Raw genomic sequence first — 18,009 nt, 5'->3', positions numbered from 1 at the left:
ATAATTTATTTAAAAAATATTCCTACAGGTCAACCTTTGACATCATGTAAAATGTATGGGAAGCTATGGGAATGCTGGGATTGCTGATGTGCTAAACTGAACAAAACATATCCCTAATAAAAGAAAGGTGAAACACCCTGACTGCCATGGAGAGTTCTGTCCTGAAAACTTTATTTCTTCACTGTGCTCTACAGAGTCTTGTTCATCCCAGGTCTCCAGAACAGCACAAACAGCAGCAGTAAAGAGTGAAGGCTGACCTTTTTTAGTTGCCCTGAAAAAGCTGTGTTTATCATGCTTGTAGCTGAGGCTTCACAGAAATAAGAAACACGCTTTAAATATCAGCTGAACAAAACTCATGCAGCTGTGGTTACATCGTGTCCCCATCACTTGTCTTCTGTTAATAAAGAAGTTAAGAATTGCTTTTGGGAAGAAAACATAAGTTTCTCTTTTCACATCCAGAGAAAACCATAGAGAGAATTCACAGAGAGAAGGAAAAAGAAAAACAAAAGCCCACATTGCAGGATATGGAGGATTGCTGTAAGCTATCCCTAAAAAACCACTAATCCATCCTATGGCTATGTATGTATCTGGTATACAAATGTATGTATACACACATATCCACAAATGTAGAATTGTCACATTAACTATTAACCAGTTGTCACAGAAACTATTAACATGGTTGTTTCATTCTAAATAAAAAGGATGAGTTAACAAATTTTCCACTGTGGCTCATAATTTGGGATGACTAATCTGCAACTTTGTCTATACTTTTTCTGCTGAATCCTCCTTCATTTAATTTGTACAGAAGCAAACTGCTTTTAAATTCCCAAGTTAGCAAAGCGCATGTAACATCCCCCATGCTAAGGAGTTTGCCATTTTCATGTCATATCATGCACTATCAGAAAATGCTATGTAAATATTTGCTGGTATAAAAAACAACTTCATTAAAAAAAAAGTAGAACAATGATTATAATTATGGAATTTTTCTGGAAATTTTCAAACAAAAGCTAAGTATAACATTTCTGAATATTAGACATTACTTTTTCCATCTGATACAGATTTAAAATGCATAGTATATACATAAATAACAGCAGCCATCCAATCTTTAAGAGTGCTGTGTTTTATAGTCCAGTCAACATGCCCTAGAATTATATTGATGGATTCTGTATTAAAGATTCTGAGGGGCTAATTAGAATAAGATGTAGAAGGATTTAATTTAAAGACTTCCTATTTTTACAAAAACAAAACACACATCAGAAATGCTGATGTAAAAATCCAACACACAAAAATCACTCTGTACTTTTGTGTTTTCTCTTGCTAAATAAATGACCAAAGCCCAAGGAAAAATCATCCCTGTAAGTGTACGTATGGCACATGCTTATCAGAATGTAATCCATATGTCAGGATTATACAGAATGTAATGGACCCACTGAACAACTTCTTCTTATGAGAGGAGTCCAACCTGACTATTACCTTTGTCTATACCAATCTAAGATGCGCTGGGTCACCACTCACACTCAGTTTGCCTAAAGTCTTGATCTGAACAACCTGTACATACCTAAATCAACCCTTTCTCAGTCCAATTTTAGCATGTGGAGAAATGGACTCATGAATTATTTTCAATCACTTCTAGTACTCTCTCTTCCATACATGCTATCCAGGGTCTTTACAGTGCACTTGTGTGTCTGTTTTGCTAAAGCCATGACCAATGTCTTCTCCACCCTCTTCTTCCTTATGAGGTCAGACACAGACTGAAGTTCTACTTAGCAGAACTGTGGCTTTCACTGACTGTGTAAAGTACAGTGGCTTTAGCGTCATTTGATAAAACTTCATGTTTTGGTAGCACACTTAATAACCAGGAACAGCCAGCCAGCCTCATTATAGCAGATGAAATTTGTGCATGCCAATTCAGAAGCTTTGGGTTTCCTGAATCTGTTGCCTATATTTCTATGAGAGGCACTATGCTAAAGGATTGCTCCAAGCCATTGTAGTCAACGTGAGTAAATAAATATCAAACTTGACATGTTTTGGAAGTAAATATCCTGTGTTACTAAATACATTAAAACTTTTAAGTCCAAATTAATTTTTTGCACTGTAGATTGGATGAGACAGAGGAAAGTGTTATAGAGCCACTGAAAGAAAGAGCTCAGATCAGTAAACAGCCACTGAGGTGAGAGAGCAGTCTGGAACAGAGTCTCAGAGCCAGGCCTTGTGCAAGGACCAGGCTGCTCCTGTCCTCCTGCCCACCGAGGGATGGAGGAGTGGCCCATCAGAACTGCTACTCTGAAACCTCTCTGTGTTTCCAGGAGTGATGACAAGTTAGACTTACAGGGTGTAGAATGCTTTTCTTTTCTTACATTTTGTTTTACTTTTAATGGTCCCCAAAGGAGCCAGCTCACACTGGATTGAAGGATTCACGCTCTCCTACCAGAACCTGTCTGAACTGAAATGACTGAAAAGGAGAGGCACAGGCCAGCCTCTGGCAGCACTGGAAGGGGATGTAAACTAGCCAACAACAAATAAATAAACATGGTTTCTCATTACTGCCTGCATCATTGTAAGAAAGGAGTACACCTTAAGTGTGAAAGCTACTGTGCAAAAGTACACATCAGCGGGTGAATGCAAGCATCATAGAGTTATGATGAATCTGTGCAGCAACACCAGGAATTTGGCTCAGCCCCACTTTGAAAATACCCAGGCTTTCACCTCAAGTGCCAAAAGAATCTATTTTACCTGCTCCTGGATGTTTCAGTACTCCCTGCAGGCCAGGATCTGTGAGCTTAGGTTCCACTGCAGTTCCTGGTGGAAAGGCTGTTTCTGTAAAGGAACTCTGAGCTGCTGCAGCTCCTGTGGGAGCTGTATGAGGCAGAAGTTGCAGGGTATTTTTCACAAATTTTCTATTTCAAATATTTAGGCTCCCAAACCAGAGCATTTTTGTTTAAATATCAGCCTATACTGAGGCAAGGCTCTGACTGAACCTGGTTTAGATAAACTAGGCAGTATCACAGGAGGAAAAGACATGAAATATGTAATTCTATTGGGTACAAGACATTACAAACCTAAAGAGCTTCAAAGCACGTCAGACATACTTCAGTCAGTAAAACACTGACTGTCCTTCCACTGTTGATTTAAGAACAAGGATAGGGTCTGTACTCATCTCAGAAAGCAAAGCCAAATGTTTAAATAGTTGAAGTCACAATCATATTCATTCTCTAAATAATTCGTATCCAAGACAAGCTAAATATCTTTGTTAGCTATCTTTGAACAGTACGAATCCTAGCAAAGGAAAATTACCCCTTGAAATACAGAAAACCATCAGTGAGTTACTGTACATATTGCATGCATAGCATTAGAAGGTAGACACCATAAGAACAACAGGTTTCACTTTCAACTGTGAACAGATAGAATACAGTATTATTTTCTGAGTAGAACACCACAAACATTACATATCACTTAGGAAAACTGTGCATACTTCAGCATACTTCAGCATACTTCAGCACTCAGAAACTAAATTTCTGTTACCTTGTCAGCTACTGCTGACAAATATTGCCTTTAAAAAAATTCAGCTGTGTCTGATAATACACAACTGAAAGTGTAAGCAACACAAACATGTGGGCTTTGTTATCCTGCCACATGCTTCATTTTTAGCAGACATTGGCACTTCTCATCTCCATCTTGAGGACAACATTCCTCCAGTCATTTTGGCCAGGTGGAAAGGAAAGCCACTAACCCAAATGGCTGCTCTCTCCTCATTAACACATGGTAAGCATTTAGCTAGCTTTTCCCCATTTTGAGATCAAACGTTAGGGCTTCTTAAAATCCAGTTTGGTAGAAAATCAGACTTAAAAAAACCAAAATAAGTCACTAAAAACTATGCTGATTGAGAAATCATCAGAGCCCACACAGACAATTATTTAAATTTAAAAAAAAAACTGTTTTTTTGTCCCACTTTACAAATGCTTGAGGCAAAATAATTCCCTTATTTTGAGATCTGAATTAATGAAGTCTGATTTTTTCCTATGAAATCTTAAAATGAAATTTCTCCAGAATGAATACAGTGCTTAAAGAGTAAATAAAAAGGCTCCTACTTTTTCCTATGAGATTTCCCATGACCACAGGTGTTATAAAGTTTTAAATTAAAACAGCAACCACCAGTTGACTGTTCTTTCAGTGTCACATTAAGGGAATTATTTCAATCTCAGTACTGGACAAATTTTAAAAGGTAATGGATTCACTGTTTCAGTGTACTTTGAGAATTGATGGAAGAATGTACACTGTTTTATCGTGCTGTCACCATCCAAAGTCCCAGTGCAACATTGGCAGCCAAAAGTGCACTACCAGCCAGCAAAATCAAAAAGCCAACAAGCTCTCTGTTTTGTTTTTCTACAATTAGGGAGCTCAGTGTGGCTTCCAGGAAGGAATTTAATATCCACTGACCATCCAAAGCAAAGCAGGGTACAGCATTGATAACTGCCAGTGCTCCTGATAGTGAGATGAGGTACCTGGTTGAATGCAGTTAAGGTTCATATAAAGTATCTGAGCAAATGTTAAATAAAAAAAGTAATAAAAAATTAAGATATATGTACTGTATTTCTAGTATGAAGAGACATACAAAGGTTATTTTTCTAGCTGCCATTCTTTCTCACAGAAATTATATGAGTAAAATTAGTTTTATGCCATAACATACCTACTCAGAGAATTGCTTTTATAGATTTTTATTTTTTAAGAGCTAAGTTTGGATACTTAAACCTGCACTCCTCACAATTTGAGTGAAAGCAGGAGACAGGAAAACCACCATCTTCTTTGCTTGCTTGGTGTGGTTTTGGAGGAAAGTTGTAGCTCTGAACTAAGAAGGTACTCTAGACCCAAGTATGAAATCATGATTAGGAATATTTTCCAAAACACTCCCTAGTAAATGACTAGAATATCCTCAGAAATCTGACCTATCCCTTCCACTTACCTTAGCCAGAAAAGCTGAGTGGATTTCTGTACATGTGTGTGCACGAGGCACGAGGCAAATTGTCACTTTTGGTTAAAGTGAACTTTGCTAACTGCAGTACCTACCCCCATCCTGAATGGCCTGGCAAGAAGACCCAGTCAGAAAGCAGCTGGGGCAGTGTGAACCTTGATGTGTTCTCAGAAATCAGGAGCTTATGTGGTACCTTTCCTCTGCTTCTAAGGACTTGTTATTAAACTGAACTACACAGTTTAGTTATTCTATGGCCACGCATAAACCCTTCAGTTCCTAAGGTTAAGGGTTCGTAGATTAGCAACATTCAAGTCTACTAATCTATATGTATTGTATATATATAATCTTGTTCATTAATAAGCAAGAGTTAATTGAATTATCCTGTTTTTTGAACAGCTATTTTCTTTTCATTTGAAGAAAAAAAAAACAAAAAGGAAACTGTTATTTAGTTCAGTATAATGACACAATAAAAATAAAACTCTGATATTGCAAAGCTAGCAAGAACATCTCTTTTTTCCTGACTTAAATTCAGGCTTACTTTGGCTTTCTTGTCACATCTGTTAAGGCTCATTCGCAAGAGTTAAAAAAAGCACTGACCAAACATATGCTCTACACAAGAAAGTGAGAGATTTCATTTTTAGCTTGGCATATGGACAATAATCAATGCAGAGATGGGATAAAGATGTCAAATCTCTTCAGAAATATTTTAGGGCATCCTGTCTAAAATGACATCCAACTGAAGTTTTGATAGGTCACTAAATTCTGAACAGTTCCCTTCTTACCTTAAAAGAACAAACATACATCAAAGGATACTTGCAAAATGTCTCTATCACCACAGGCAGATCGATACTTAGAAAGTTTTGTCGTGGTACAAAACTGCTGAGACTTACTGAAATGAAAATACACAAAGCATGAAAAGTCATTCCAGGGTTATAACATTATGAATTTTAGATTATAATTTTGCAGAAAAATCACATGTGAAATTACCCTCTTCCAGGACAAATAATCAGTCTCAATAAGGGTTTGATTGGGTTTTTTTGTTTTTACAACAGTGCAGCTATTATATTCTTAAACGTGGCCACTATCACAGTAAAATCACTACACAAAGCACAATGAGCATTTCAGTAAAACTAGATCTAAAATACATCTTTCCAGAGGCATCTTTATCATAAAGACCCCACTGTATGATTCCAGTATTTTTCAAAAAAAAAAAGAGATAATAGTTACCAGACTTTTTCAACACATGCAGTCCACATGCATACTGTGGGTGCACACGTGTATTTTTTCTGAAGGCTAGAAAAAATTTTCTCTGGCAGTACCTGCAGAAGATCCCCCTAACCTGAGGCTGAGCTCATGGTGTACAGGAGAGGGGGAGATGGGGAGCAGAATTCTGGAGCCCCTCTGAGAAAGCAAAGGCCATGAGGGGATGCACAGCTGCATCACACAATACCAGTTAGTTGATGCCTCCGGTTTTGGCTTTTATATTTTTCAGATTCTGTACTGCTTTGGTGTGTAGTTCTAAGCTTCATATTAAGGGACAGTGAGCTCTCTTCACAGAGTAGGGAGACAAAGCAATTCCTTCTCTAGTTGGGGACCAAGAACAAATGATCCAAATCTCAGGCCCAAGAGCACAAACAATGGTGGAATGAAGAGAGAAAAGCAAGAAGGATGGGACTTTATAACCTAAAGCTATAACTGGAGAATTAACTCCAATATGCCAATGGACCAGAACTTATAAAAGTGACAGAGCTCATGACCAGTCGTCCATTTTGTGACCATTTTGGGTTCATCTTGGGTAGCCCTGGTTGGGCTCTTGTGCTGCCCAAGGTGGAACCATTGAGGCCTTTTAATAAATCCCTACTTTATTCTTTAACTCTGTCTAGCCTCTGTTCTAGGTCAGCCTTCACAAGGCATCATAGCCAGGCCACAAGTGGCTTCTCTTCTATGTTCAGATGATAAGTGACTTCAAGATATAACTTGGTGCAACTCAAAAGCCTGGGAGGTGGGGCTTGGCATCCTTAAAAATAGTGACTGGAAAACTGCAGAGTCAAGGACCACATGATCTTGAATACTTTATCACTGTACACACTGTTCTTTGGAGGTGTACATGAACCTTCAGTCGACTGCATGTCAAATGTTTCTGAGAGATTCTTCAAGGCAAGTGCAGTAGGTTGAGACCTGCCAGAAGGCACTGTTAGTGCAGGGATGTTCCACCTGGGTAGCAATCTGGGTCTGCCAGCACCAGGGACTGTTTGAGAACCATTCTGGGATAGCTGCAAGAAAAATGCCTTTCCTACTACAAGGAAGGCACAGCGAGCTCTTATCCCCAGAAGAACAGGTTAGGGTAAATTAATGCAGAATTAGAAAACCACCTTGAGAATAAACTTGCATAGTACCAGCAATACTCTCTCTCTTTAAAGAACAGCTTTAGCTGTGAGTTGCCAGCCTGAATGGCCACGATGGCCTGAATTTTCCCCACCTACGTGGAGAATAGTTACAGCCATAAGAAATACAAACCTCTGCAGAGATATTTGAAGGCAAGAGTTCAAATCCACTCAATACAAATACCCCTTGGGAAAGGAACTTCCAAGGGAAGTTTAACCCACCCTTGGAGAAATTTTAACCATAGGCTAAGAGAACACTGGGAACATAACATCCAAAAAGTAGTGCTAAGTATATTTTACTTAAGAGTGAGATCAGATTTCTTCAGGTTCAGTAAAGAATTCAAGGACACAGTAACAAAGGCAAGGGTACGTAGTTCTAAAGTCACATAAGGAAGAGAACTGGTCCATTCAGCCACATAAAGACATTTTCTTCTGTTAACAGATGCCCTTCTGAGAAGTCCAGCCAACAAACACATCATGAGTTGGAAAGATATGGAGAGCAAGGAGAACGAAAAAAAGAATGGGTTTGGTGTGGCAACAAGCAGAGAGCTATTCGGTATCAATGCAGAGAGCTATTTCAGTGTGCTTGAAAGTCATGTTTTTGCTTAAAGCTTAAGACTGACCTTTGATTTAGGGGAACTGAGAGAAAATAAGTCTGTTGGATGACTGAGTGAAGACCACAATAGACAGAAATCCTGGACACTACCCAGCTCAGAAAGTCAGAAAGTCAAGGCAATCACAGAATCATAGAATGATTTGGGTAAGAAGAGACCTTAAACATCATCCTGTTCCAACCTCCCTGGCACAGACAGCTGTCACCACCACATTTTCTGGAAAAATCCCGTTGCCCAGGATTCTTCTCCTGGGAAGCCTCAGAGAAAAAGGAAAACATTATTATCTCATTTGCTTCTCCTGTGTTTTGGTGCTTTGGAATGTGTTTGGAGATTGTTTATCCAACAGGTGGTTGCTTCATTGGTTTCATGTGAATTGTTTTGACTTAATGACCAATCACAGCCAAGCTGTGTCAAGGCTCTAGAGAGAGTCACAAGTTTTCACTATTATTCTTTCTAGCCTTCTGTAAGTATTCTTTAGTATATTTTAGTATAGTATTCTTTAGTATAATATAGTATCATAAAATAATAAATTAGCCTTCTAAGAACATGGAGTCATTCCTTCCTCCTCTGGCGAACCCAGCAAATACAAGAGGCTGGAACATCTTCTACTAGACCAGGTTGCTCAAAACCCCATCCAGCCTTGCCTTGAACACTACCAGGGATGGGGCAGCCTACATTTCTATGGGCAACATGTTTCAGTGCCTCATCACGTTTAGTGAAGAATTTCTTCATTGTATCTAATCTCTTTCTAGAAGAAAACCTGTATGATAAGCCACTGATTATCAGAGATACAACTGGGAAGTTCTTTGAAACATTCTATGAGTTTTTTGAGCAGTTTTTGGTATCAAGGCATTATGGTAAAAAATAGCTGAACCACAAAAAAGCCCCAAAGATACATTTTTTCCCCCCTTATACCTATTCTACACACAGAATTATTCAACTAAATGCAGTATTTTATTAAAATACTCTTTTAGTCTTATTTTAAAAATTACATTGGTTAACCAAGCAGACACTACAGCCTTCTGCAGCTTGATACAGGGGCTTGCCCCAGTGCAGGTGCAGGACCTTGAACTTGCTCTTACTGAACCTCATGAGGGTTCTTTCCAAGTTTGTTCAGGTCCCTCTGGATGGCTTCCCATCCTTCAGGTGTGCCAACTGCACCACTCAGCTTGGCATTGTCTGCAGACTTGTAGAAGGTGTACTTGATCCTGCAGTGGAGAGGCCGTGTCCCGGCCCTTGGGTGAAGCTGCCCTATGGGATGCGCTCCCCTGCTTGGGAGGGCAGCTTCCCAGGAGCTTCCCAGTTCCATCCTCACACAGGCCCAGCCTGGCTGCCCACTCATTCCAGGGCCATGAGGTCACACAGACCCACGGTGCTCCAGCAGCTCTCCATGAGCACCCCGAGTGCCATCCCCACACAGCCCAGCCCTGGCTGCACGAGGCCATGAGGTCACAGAACTCCATGGCACTGCACTGGCCATAAGAACCAACTGCTCAGCCCCCATCCCCAACTGCAGCAGCAGCAGTGTGGTGGAAGGGGGACCATGGCCCTTGTCCACCATCTTTTCCTCTTCCTCTTCATTCTCTTGATGATCCTGCATCCCGGGGCTGCCAACTATGCTCCACAGAAATCACAGGAAGCAGGTAAGCTGCCAGCACTGGTCCAGCCTTTCATGGGCTAGGAGGGTCTTCTCACCAATGTGTTTTTTCCTCCAGGGCTTTAGTGAGGGTTTCCTCTGTGTGAGCACTCTCCTGTTAAGAGAGTCCCAAGGGTTCTTCTCTCCTCCAGGGGTGTTGCACATTATGCTTGAAGAGTGTTGAACTGCCAGCTCAGAGGTCCCCAGGTTGTCCTCTGCAGCTCTGGCAATCCACTGACATCTGGTCCCATGTTGTTACCTGACCTCCATCCAGTGGTTCTGTACACAAAAGCAGAAGATCCCAACACACAGTGCAAACACCTCTCTGTGCTTGCTTCTAGCTGATTCTCTAGCAGATTCTCTGGCAGCTTGGAAGAAAGATGGTTTGGAGCCCTTGGGTAAGTTCTCAATGTCCCTTCCTTTGAAAGAATAATTATCACTAATGTGTCAATAGCTTACTAATGAGCAATTTTCTTTAAGATGTCGAGGATGATGGCTTGCAGAACTCTCCAATCACCAAGCATATGCATAATCCCACAGGTAAATTAGCTGGAAGAAAGTACATTTACCTTTTAATCTTCCTTCCACATCAAATGCAAGTTGCTCATCCCAAGGCAGATGCCAGCCTCTGGCATGGCCAGGTAGTTGCTGTCCTATGATCAGCACAGGATGGCTGTGTGGCAGCAGGCTCTTTCCCCAGTGCCTGATCTTGCATGTCACATCAGCAACTAAGCTGAAAGTGTGTTAGGTTCAAGACAAATGGATCCCATTGCAGAGACAATGCAAAGCAGGACTCTTGCACAAACATAGCTTCCCCTGCAGCTCCATCCCAGAGCTTGCCCTGAGTACCTAGACAACCAAAGCAGAAAAGTAGCCCCAAGCAGGATCCCTCTCATGAGCTGAGGTCCACATTAGTGTTCTGACCCGTATATTGGGCAAGGAAGCTAGAGAGAACCTCCCCATCCTCCTGCATCCTCCATGCCCGAGCCATGCTGAGGCTTTACCTGTATCTGCTTTTTGGCAGTGCTACCAAAGTCTGGAGAAAAAAAAGAAAATGTGAAAGCTGGTGAATCTCCTCAAACACACCCAGAGCATTCAGGTACTGAGCAGTCCTGCTGGGGTCCCTTATGGGGAGACACATCCTGAAACCTGGGAGTGGCTGCAAGGGGTGCACATGCTGGAGAAAAGGCAGACAGGGAGAGCAAGGCTCAAGCGTCTCCTGTGAAGGCCTGATTCCATCCCCTTGGGGTGTGGGAACTGGCCCAAAGAGGGAAAGTTGCACGTGGAACTTCCTGATGAGTTTTTGCCGAAGAAGTGACTGGCCAAGCAGCAGTGCTCCCCACTGTGCATTCCTCCTGATCATTTGAGCTCTCTTCAGAGGGACAACCTGTCCCCAGATGGTGGGAGTATGCCTGCAGGACCAGCACTGGGGGGAAAACAGAACGTCCTGGTGATATCAAACATGCTGCAAGTTCACGAGTGAGTGGTAAACTGGCAGAGGACAGGCTAACACTTTGAATTGCTCTGCAGAAAAGGCTGGAGAAACAACCAAACAAGTTCCTAACGCCCACGAGCGCATCGAAAGTATTTTCTGTCATGGAACAGGCTGTATGACAGGCATAGTGATAGTCCTGGTTGCCATGCCAGCTGGGATACTGCTGTGTTCTCTCATAATCTGCTGGTGGTGTAAGAGAAAACGGTGAGTCATTGATCCCCTCACGGCTTCCTTCAAAGGCAGCTCACAGCCACAAAGCACTTCTAGTCAGGCTGCTGCGCAGCAGCAAGTTAGTGGTTGGTTGAAAAACTCTACTGAGGCTTTTGCAGCTGTCAGCAGCTTTAACTGGCCTCTTATTTTCTGGGTCTTCTCTTGGGGAGCCTACTTGGACTGGAGCCAGTGTTTGCTCAAATTGAGCCTGCCTGGACAAGAGTAGCTTGCAAGAGTGACAGGCAGAAGCAAAACAAAGTCAGGATGAGAAAGAGTGGGGGATAATATTGCTCTAGAAAGCAAGAGATGAATTGGCACCTCCTGCTGACCGGTGAACCTGCCTGGAGGAGTCCCCCTGCTTGGCGGTGCCTCTGCCAAGGTGTGCCAGCAGCTCCATTCACACTAGTGAGCCCCGCCAGCTCTGGGCCCTGCTGTGGAGGAGAGGCCCTGTGTCCCACCTGCAGCTTAGCCACCTCCTCTCTCCACAGGCGTCCCTCTGGAGACCGGCAGGAACGCGCCCGCCTCATCACACACTCAGACAGCCGGACCAGCTCACCTGAACCTGCCCTGCCACTGCAGTAGCCCTAAGAAACTCACACATCTGATCCCCGAGCTGTCCCTGTTCCCTTGCCCCTCCTTGGCTGCCCTTAAGCAGCTGTGGGAACTGCCCAGCCCCAGCCACAACAGAAACAGCCCCCTCCACCCCCAAACCTGCTGGCCAAGCCCTCTGGACAAAGCTGAAGATGGGCCTGCCAGGGTAGGAGTTGGGCTGACAGAAACACTATCAACAGCTTCAGGGATTGGCTTTTTTCCTGAATAAAAGGGACAGTCTTCACACAAGTATTTGTATAGTATCAGAATATCCAGAGTTGGAAGGGACTCACAAGGATCATCAATTCTAACTCCTGGCCCCGCACAGGACATCCCCAGGAGACACACCATGTGCCTGAGAGCATTGTCCAATTGCTGCTTGAACTCTGTCAAGCTTGGTGTTGTGACTGCTTCCCTGGGGAGCCTGTTCCACTGCCTGACCACCCTCTGGATGAAGAACCTTTTCCTGATATCTGACCTAAACCTCCCCTGGCACAGTTTCAGGCCATTTCCTGGGGTCCTGTCACTGGTAACCAGAGAGAACAGATCAATGCCAGCCCCTCCACTTCCCATGATGAAGTTCCCTCCAGGCTGAGGAAGAAAAGAGACCTCAGCTGCTCCTCAAAAGGTTTCCTGTCTCGACCCTTCACCATCTTCATAGCCCTTCTCTGGACGCACCCTAATGGCTTTATATCTTTCTTATGTTGTGGTGCTCAAAACTGCCCCCAGCACTTGAGGTGAGGCTGCCCCAGTGCAGAGCAGTGGGACAATCCCCTCCCTTGCCCACGTGGCGATGCTGTCCCTGATGCCCCCAGGACACAGGTGGCCCTCCTGGCTGCCAGGCACTGCTGGCTCATGTTCAGCTTGCCACTCACCAAGACACTCAGATGTCTCTCTGCAGGGCTGCTCTCCAGCCTCGCGTTACTCAGTTCGTCTGTATGCACAGGTCAAGTGATATCCAAAGCAAACAACTTGTCAAGTGGAAGGCTGGCATCAGAACATCTGATCAAAACTCCTGTTCATGAGCCAAAATTGCAAAATGGCTGAGACAGCCAGTGTATTCCAAGGTTTCAAAAAACACACACTGCAAAACACTGTAGTTTCAAAGCCTGACTGCCTCTTGACAAACACTTAATGACCACTACCATCCTGAACCTGAAATCATGCCTACATTGAGAAAGGATCATTGCTCTTCTTCCCTCTTTGTAACAATAAACTGTTGTCACTGACAGCCACTAGACATGGATCTAAACTCCAAACCTTGCTGCTGAGGCAAGCTCCAAACACAGAGAAACTCTTCAGGAAGTTGCTGGACTGAGCTCTAGAGACTGTAACATGAAGCAATGAATTTTGTGGTTGTAATAGATCAAACCTAATGGTAGCAGGCAAATCTGTCCTCTGAAGAATAACAAAAGAATTACAGAAATTATGCTCTACAGGCTTGTCTTCAAAGACACTGCTGGGAAGAGGTGAACAGCAGTGAGCCTGGGTGAGAGAAAACAGTCATTGTCTTCCCACTCTAATTAAACAATTCTTTGACCTGGAAATAACATTTCTTTTGTTGGCTCATGCTAGATAGTGTTGGCAAATATTGAGAAGGATTCACAACAGATACAATTTTAATTGGAAGTGACTTGGAGACTAGGTTGACCAAAGAGCTTTTCAAAACTTCTTCATGGGGGAAAGGGCATGTATGCCATGGAGGAGACAGACAGCATGGCATGAGATATTTCTGTGTGGTCTCCTGAAGAACTGTATGTGTAATCCTTTAAACCTGGGTTAAAAGCAATGAAGGACCATCCTCAGTTATAAGGATAAACAAGCATGGTACTGAGAGAACAGGCTGTACCAGAAAGACCTCCACCATGGATTGTTGTTGCTCATAAAGATGCCCAAAGCCAGGAAGTGCCTTTTTTATTTTAAAAGACTTGGATACAACAGAAGTAGGAGACTGGTCAAGCTTGAGAAAATGATCTCTAGGTAAGTTCCATCTTCCTTTCGTGAAGAAAATCTTACCGCTTTTGGTCTGTGATGGGTAAGAGTAACATTCAGGCATATGATGTTTCCTCAAGTAATGTGAATTCCTAATATGAATCTCAGTCACCAGACTCTTCCCAACCAACAAGGGCCAGAGAAAGAAACACAAATGTTGCACTATTAGAAATGACATGAGGGAATAAAACCACTCATACATAATAAAGAAGAAACACTGCAAATTTGCATGGCAGTACTGACAGGGCCCTCCATTTCAACCTTACATATCAACTGTTCAACAGAGGAAGGGACTTTAGAACATAACTGGCCTGCAATAGGAAGAGTTTAAAGGACTTAATACCATGTGTATTGAACTGACAGTATGAATTTATATTGGATAACATTAGATACATTTTACAGAAAGAATGCTGAGTAAAAGCATTAATGTGTCTGTCCCAAACAACATGCACTCCTAATCATCCTTCTGTTTTAGTTTTAGCCAAATCTCCATCCCTGTAAATTCATTTAGGATTATAATTCTTTAAAGTTTTGATATTTTTAAATACTGGAAACAAGTGGTATATATAGCCTCCATAGCAACAAAAAAATTTTTGCTAGGATATTTTAATTTGAGGCAACAGAAAGATTTAATAGAAATAAACTGTAAAGACTATTTCTTCTAAGTAGCTAATATAGATATACTTTTTAAAAAATATGTCATCTGGAAGTTACCTTCAAATGAAAACATGAAATAATTACTGCTTTTCCATAAATCAGGACTATCATGACAACAATACAAGCCTAAGCAGAAAATAAGCATGCATAATTTTAGAATGTTATTCAAACATTGCTTTAGTGACATTTCTAGAGAAAGTATACTCATAGTATACACTAGTACTACAACTCCCACATTATGTTGTGTGTTAAATATAGCACCACTCTAAAAAGTAATGTTTCCTGCAGGCAGAAAGATCACACTGAAGAATAAGGCATTTCATTAAAACATATTCCTATTTCAAAGTTCACACAATGGAGGAAGAAATTATTTTCTTTTTTAACTGTAAAGAACAGTTACCACATTCTGATCAGTCACATTTGGGAAAAAACAAAAAACCACCAACCAAACCTGTTGGCCCCAGCCAGTCCTGTACAGTGCAATGCTGAGCCTGAAATATTTAGGAGTTGTTTCACTGGAATGAAACTCTACAATGGCACAGCAGACTGCCTGCTATCCAAGCCAGCATCCTATCATTCTGGCCTAGTGTTTTTCCAAAGGGAACGTAAGAGCATAGATGACATTTGCAGCAAAGCTGGTAATAAAATTAAACTTCTAGCTTTCAAAAGAATACATTCAGTGCACAATTCTAAGGGTATATCACTTTAAAGTTCTACTCGTACATGTGTATGCAAACAGTAGTTTTATAAAATAACTTCCTAAAGAAGAACTAAGAACTACCTCTTTAAATAGAATAACATTATTTTCTGACTTCTGAAAGACTGGCAGGTTCAATTCTTCAGCAGAATTACTACAGTGGGAAACACCAATGAAAACTCCATTGCTCCAATGTATTGAAAAGGGAACAACATCAACTATTCTTCAGTACAAATAGTTTGTATTGTTAAAGACCAAGAAAAGAAATTCTGAATAATTCTAAAACTCTAGTCTTAAAATATGTTGCTGCGTTTGAAATAAATATCATCAGATACAGTAGTGTGTGTTGGTAACACACAAGTGAAAAATGTTTTCCTCTTAAGTGGCCTAAGGCCAGAAGTAACAAACAAAGAGATCATATTTTGGGCTTAAATTAGAGTGTATTATTAAAAAAGTTGAAATAAGTAACTCCTCACAGAGTATCAAATTAGCAGTATGGAAAAATAAAGACTGATAGATTAATTGAAAATATAGTACCCAAGAATGTTAATGGATTTACACCACCAGATTTCATCACTGTTTCTAAAACTCTTTTGTACCTAATTCCAGTGCTTCTTCAGAAAAGTACAATGCCTTCCTAAGGAGATACTTCCAAGGCAGTACTTCTAAACTCACCCCAGGAGTTTCAGCTGTCTGTGAGGAACAGATACCTTCCTCACAGGAAGGGATAGTAATTTAACACTTGAAATTTCTTAAAGCCCATCTGCAGCCAATTTTCACCATGACACTCAAGCTATCAAGTAGGATGTTGATGAATTTGTTCATTCTTTCCATACTCATTTCAAGAGCAGAATAACTTTTTATTTATATAATATACCCAAAGCAGAGTCAAAGTGAGCTTCAAAGAAAGGAACTAAAATTTTATATGTTACTTAACTTAGGGCAGTCAGATGAAAAAATAAATCAGGAAAAGGCTATGTTGTGATAACACTTGTGGCTCAGTAGTCATGGGACTCTGCCACAGATACTTGGATATTAGGTGTGATTTAAGCAGTCATGCTAATATTCCAGGCAAGGTGTAGGAGCAAGGTGCCCTGGAGATTTTACAATAGCATTTTGAGACATTTATGTGCTAGGAAAATGCATGCACCTGGTTCCTATGACTAACCTGAATAAGATCTGTTCCAGAAATAGCCCTTTCATAGTTTTCTGAAAAAACAACCATCTCATATCACATATGGTTTCTATTACCTTCATAACTCATTGCACTGTGAACATTTTATTTTAGGTCTGAGCAGTCCAGGTCTCTCCACTGGCTGTAACAAGAAATGGATTCTGCTTTAAACAAATTAACTAAGAAGCACTCCAAGACCTTGTTTAAGCAGGCAGGCAAAGGAAACAATATTAGAGATTGCTTTTGCTAAACTTTCAATAAATAATACCAACCTGTGTACTGAAGATGCATGGGGTGTCCTACATAGAGCATGTCAATATGGGGTGGATGCTTTACCCTGATTAGCCTTGTTTGGTTCTCCAAAGAAGGAGTCACACAAAAGCTTGAAACGAAGTCCTTATGGCAGTCCATGTTGGTTCGACAAACTTGGCTGGCTTCAATAACTTTTCGTGCTGGCAGACAGGCATACTGCAAAGGGCATTTAAAATCATCATGAAAGGTAACGGTAAGCTGTTTTCCAGCAGATCAAAATAAAAGGAGTAAAATATTTCTTTTTAAGCAAAGAAATGCCTCACTGATATAAGCCCATGAAGAGCTAAAATCTGATTTTTTTCCCTAGCTTTTATTGTCAAATCCTGATGAATCTCTACCTGATGCATATTCAACCTGTCATTCCATAATTTGTAGTGTGGAAGAGAGGGTATGTATATATACCAAAATAAAAACAAACTATTTCTAGCAAAGTACACACATGCACAACAAAAAATCATGGCATCTAAACATAGGTCAGTGATTTCTAATGGACAGAGCCTGTATCAACATCCTAGTGACTTACCTGTTCAAGATGAAGTTTCAGCAAATAAACCAACAAACCTACCTGGTGTGTGGCAGCTAAGAAACCATTCTCAACTAAGATGAACACAGGACTCAATGCACTGCTGTGCCCCAACCCCTGCCTATAACACTCTTTCACTAAGTCTGAGAGACCAGATCTTTCTTGCTCCCAATGGGCCAAAGACAGTACAGCAGAAGGGAACAGGAAATTAGTTTTCCCCTTCATGTCTCTCCAAAAATCTCAGTGACACTTTTCCTTCTGTTCTAAAAATAGAAGCAAGGAATCATAATCTGCTATTTGCCTTAGGAGGAAAAGCCAAAGTAATGTCTACCTTCTCAGCCTGATCACTGCACTCCCCATAACTCATGAGTGTCAGACCCTCACCATTAACCTTGATACAAATTCCTTCCACTCTAATGAAGAAGACACACTTTCAAAAACTGCTGCATAGCACTGCAAAGACCATTTAAAAAAAATGCTCAAAACTCACAGCCAGTCTAAGGACACTCGAAAGTCACAAGGTCTCAAGCTTCCTGATGCTTTTATTTCTTCCCTGTTCATAACTAGCAACTATAAGCTTAAGAATGCCCAGGCTCAATGGGATAGTGATCTATCAGATCTTGCTGCCACTGCCATATTTCAAATGAACTGCTGGAATGTGTTCAGCTCTTAGTGGTTAAACAGCCTGGAGTGGGAAGTTTATCACTGCAGAAACTGTAAACATAGCAGATTTGGAAAAAATTTATTTGAATTTC

The 18,009-nt window shown here is 41.3% G+C and overlaps 1 protein-coding gene across 3 annotated transcripts in view; it reads right to left on the bottom strand.

The window, feature by feature from the left end:
* Positions 1–3,490: 3,490 nt before the first annotated feature.
* The window catches only part of MBTPS2 (membrane bound transcription factor peptidase, site 2), a 37,219-nt gene continuing 22,700 nt past the window's right edge, over positions 3,491–18,009 (bottom strand). For all 3 annotated transcript variants that reach the window (XM_038137603.1, XM_038137583.1, XM_038137593.1), the window contains 3 exons: positions 16,692–16,887; positions 5,783–5,858; positions 3,491–4,502 (listed from right to left, as the gene is read on the bottom strand). In XM_038137603.1, the coding sequence (XP_037993531.1) occupies positions 4,280–4,502; positions 5,783–5,858; positions 16,692–16,887 (495 nt within the window). In that variant the 3' untranslated portion in view covers positions 3,491–4,279. The remainder of the gene's footprint in view (positions 4,503–5,782; positions 5,859–16,691; positions 16,888–18,009) is intronic.

This window comes from Motacilla alba, chromosome 1, assembly GCF_015832195.1.
Source record: "Motacilla alba alba isolate MOTALB_02 chromosome 1, Motacilla_alba_V1.0_pri, whole genome shotgun sequence".
Taxonomy (NCBI): domain Eukaryota; kingdom Metazoa; phylum Chordata; class Aves; order Passeriformes; family Motacillidae; genus Motacilla; species Motacilla alba.
This window is presented reverse-complemented; position numbering and strand designations above follow the sequence as displayed.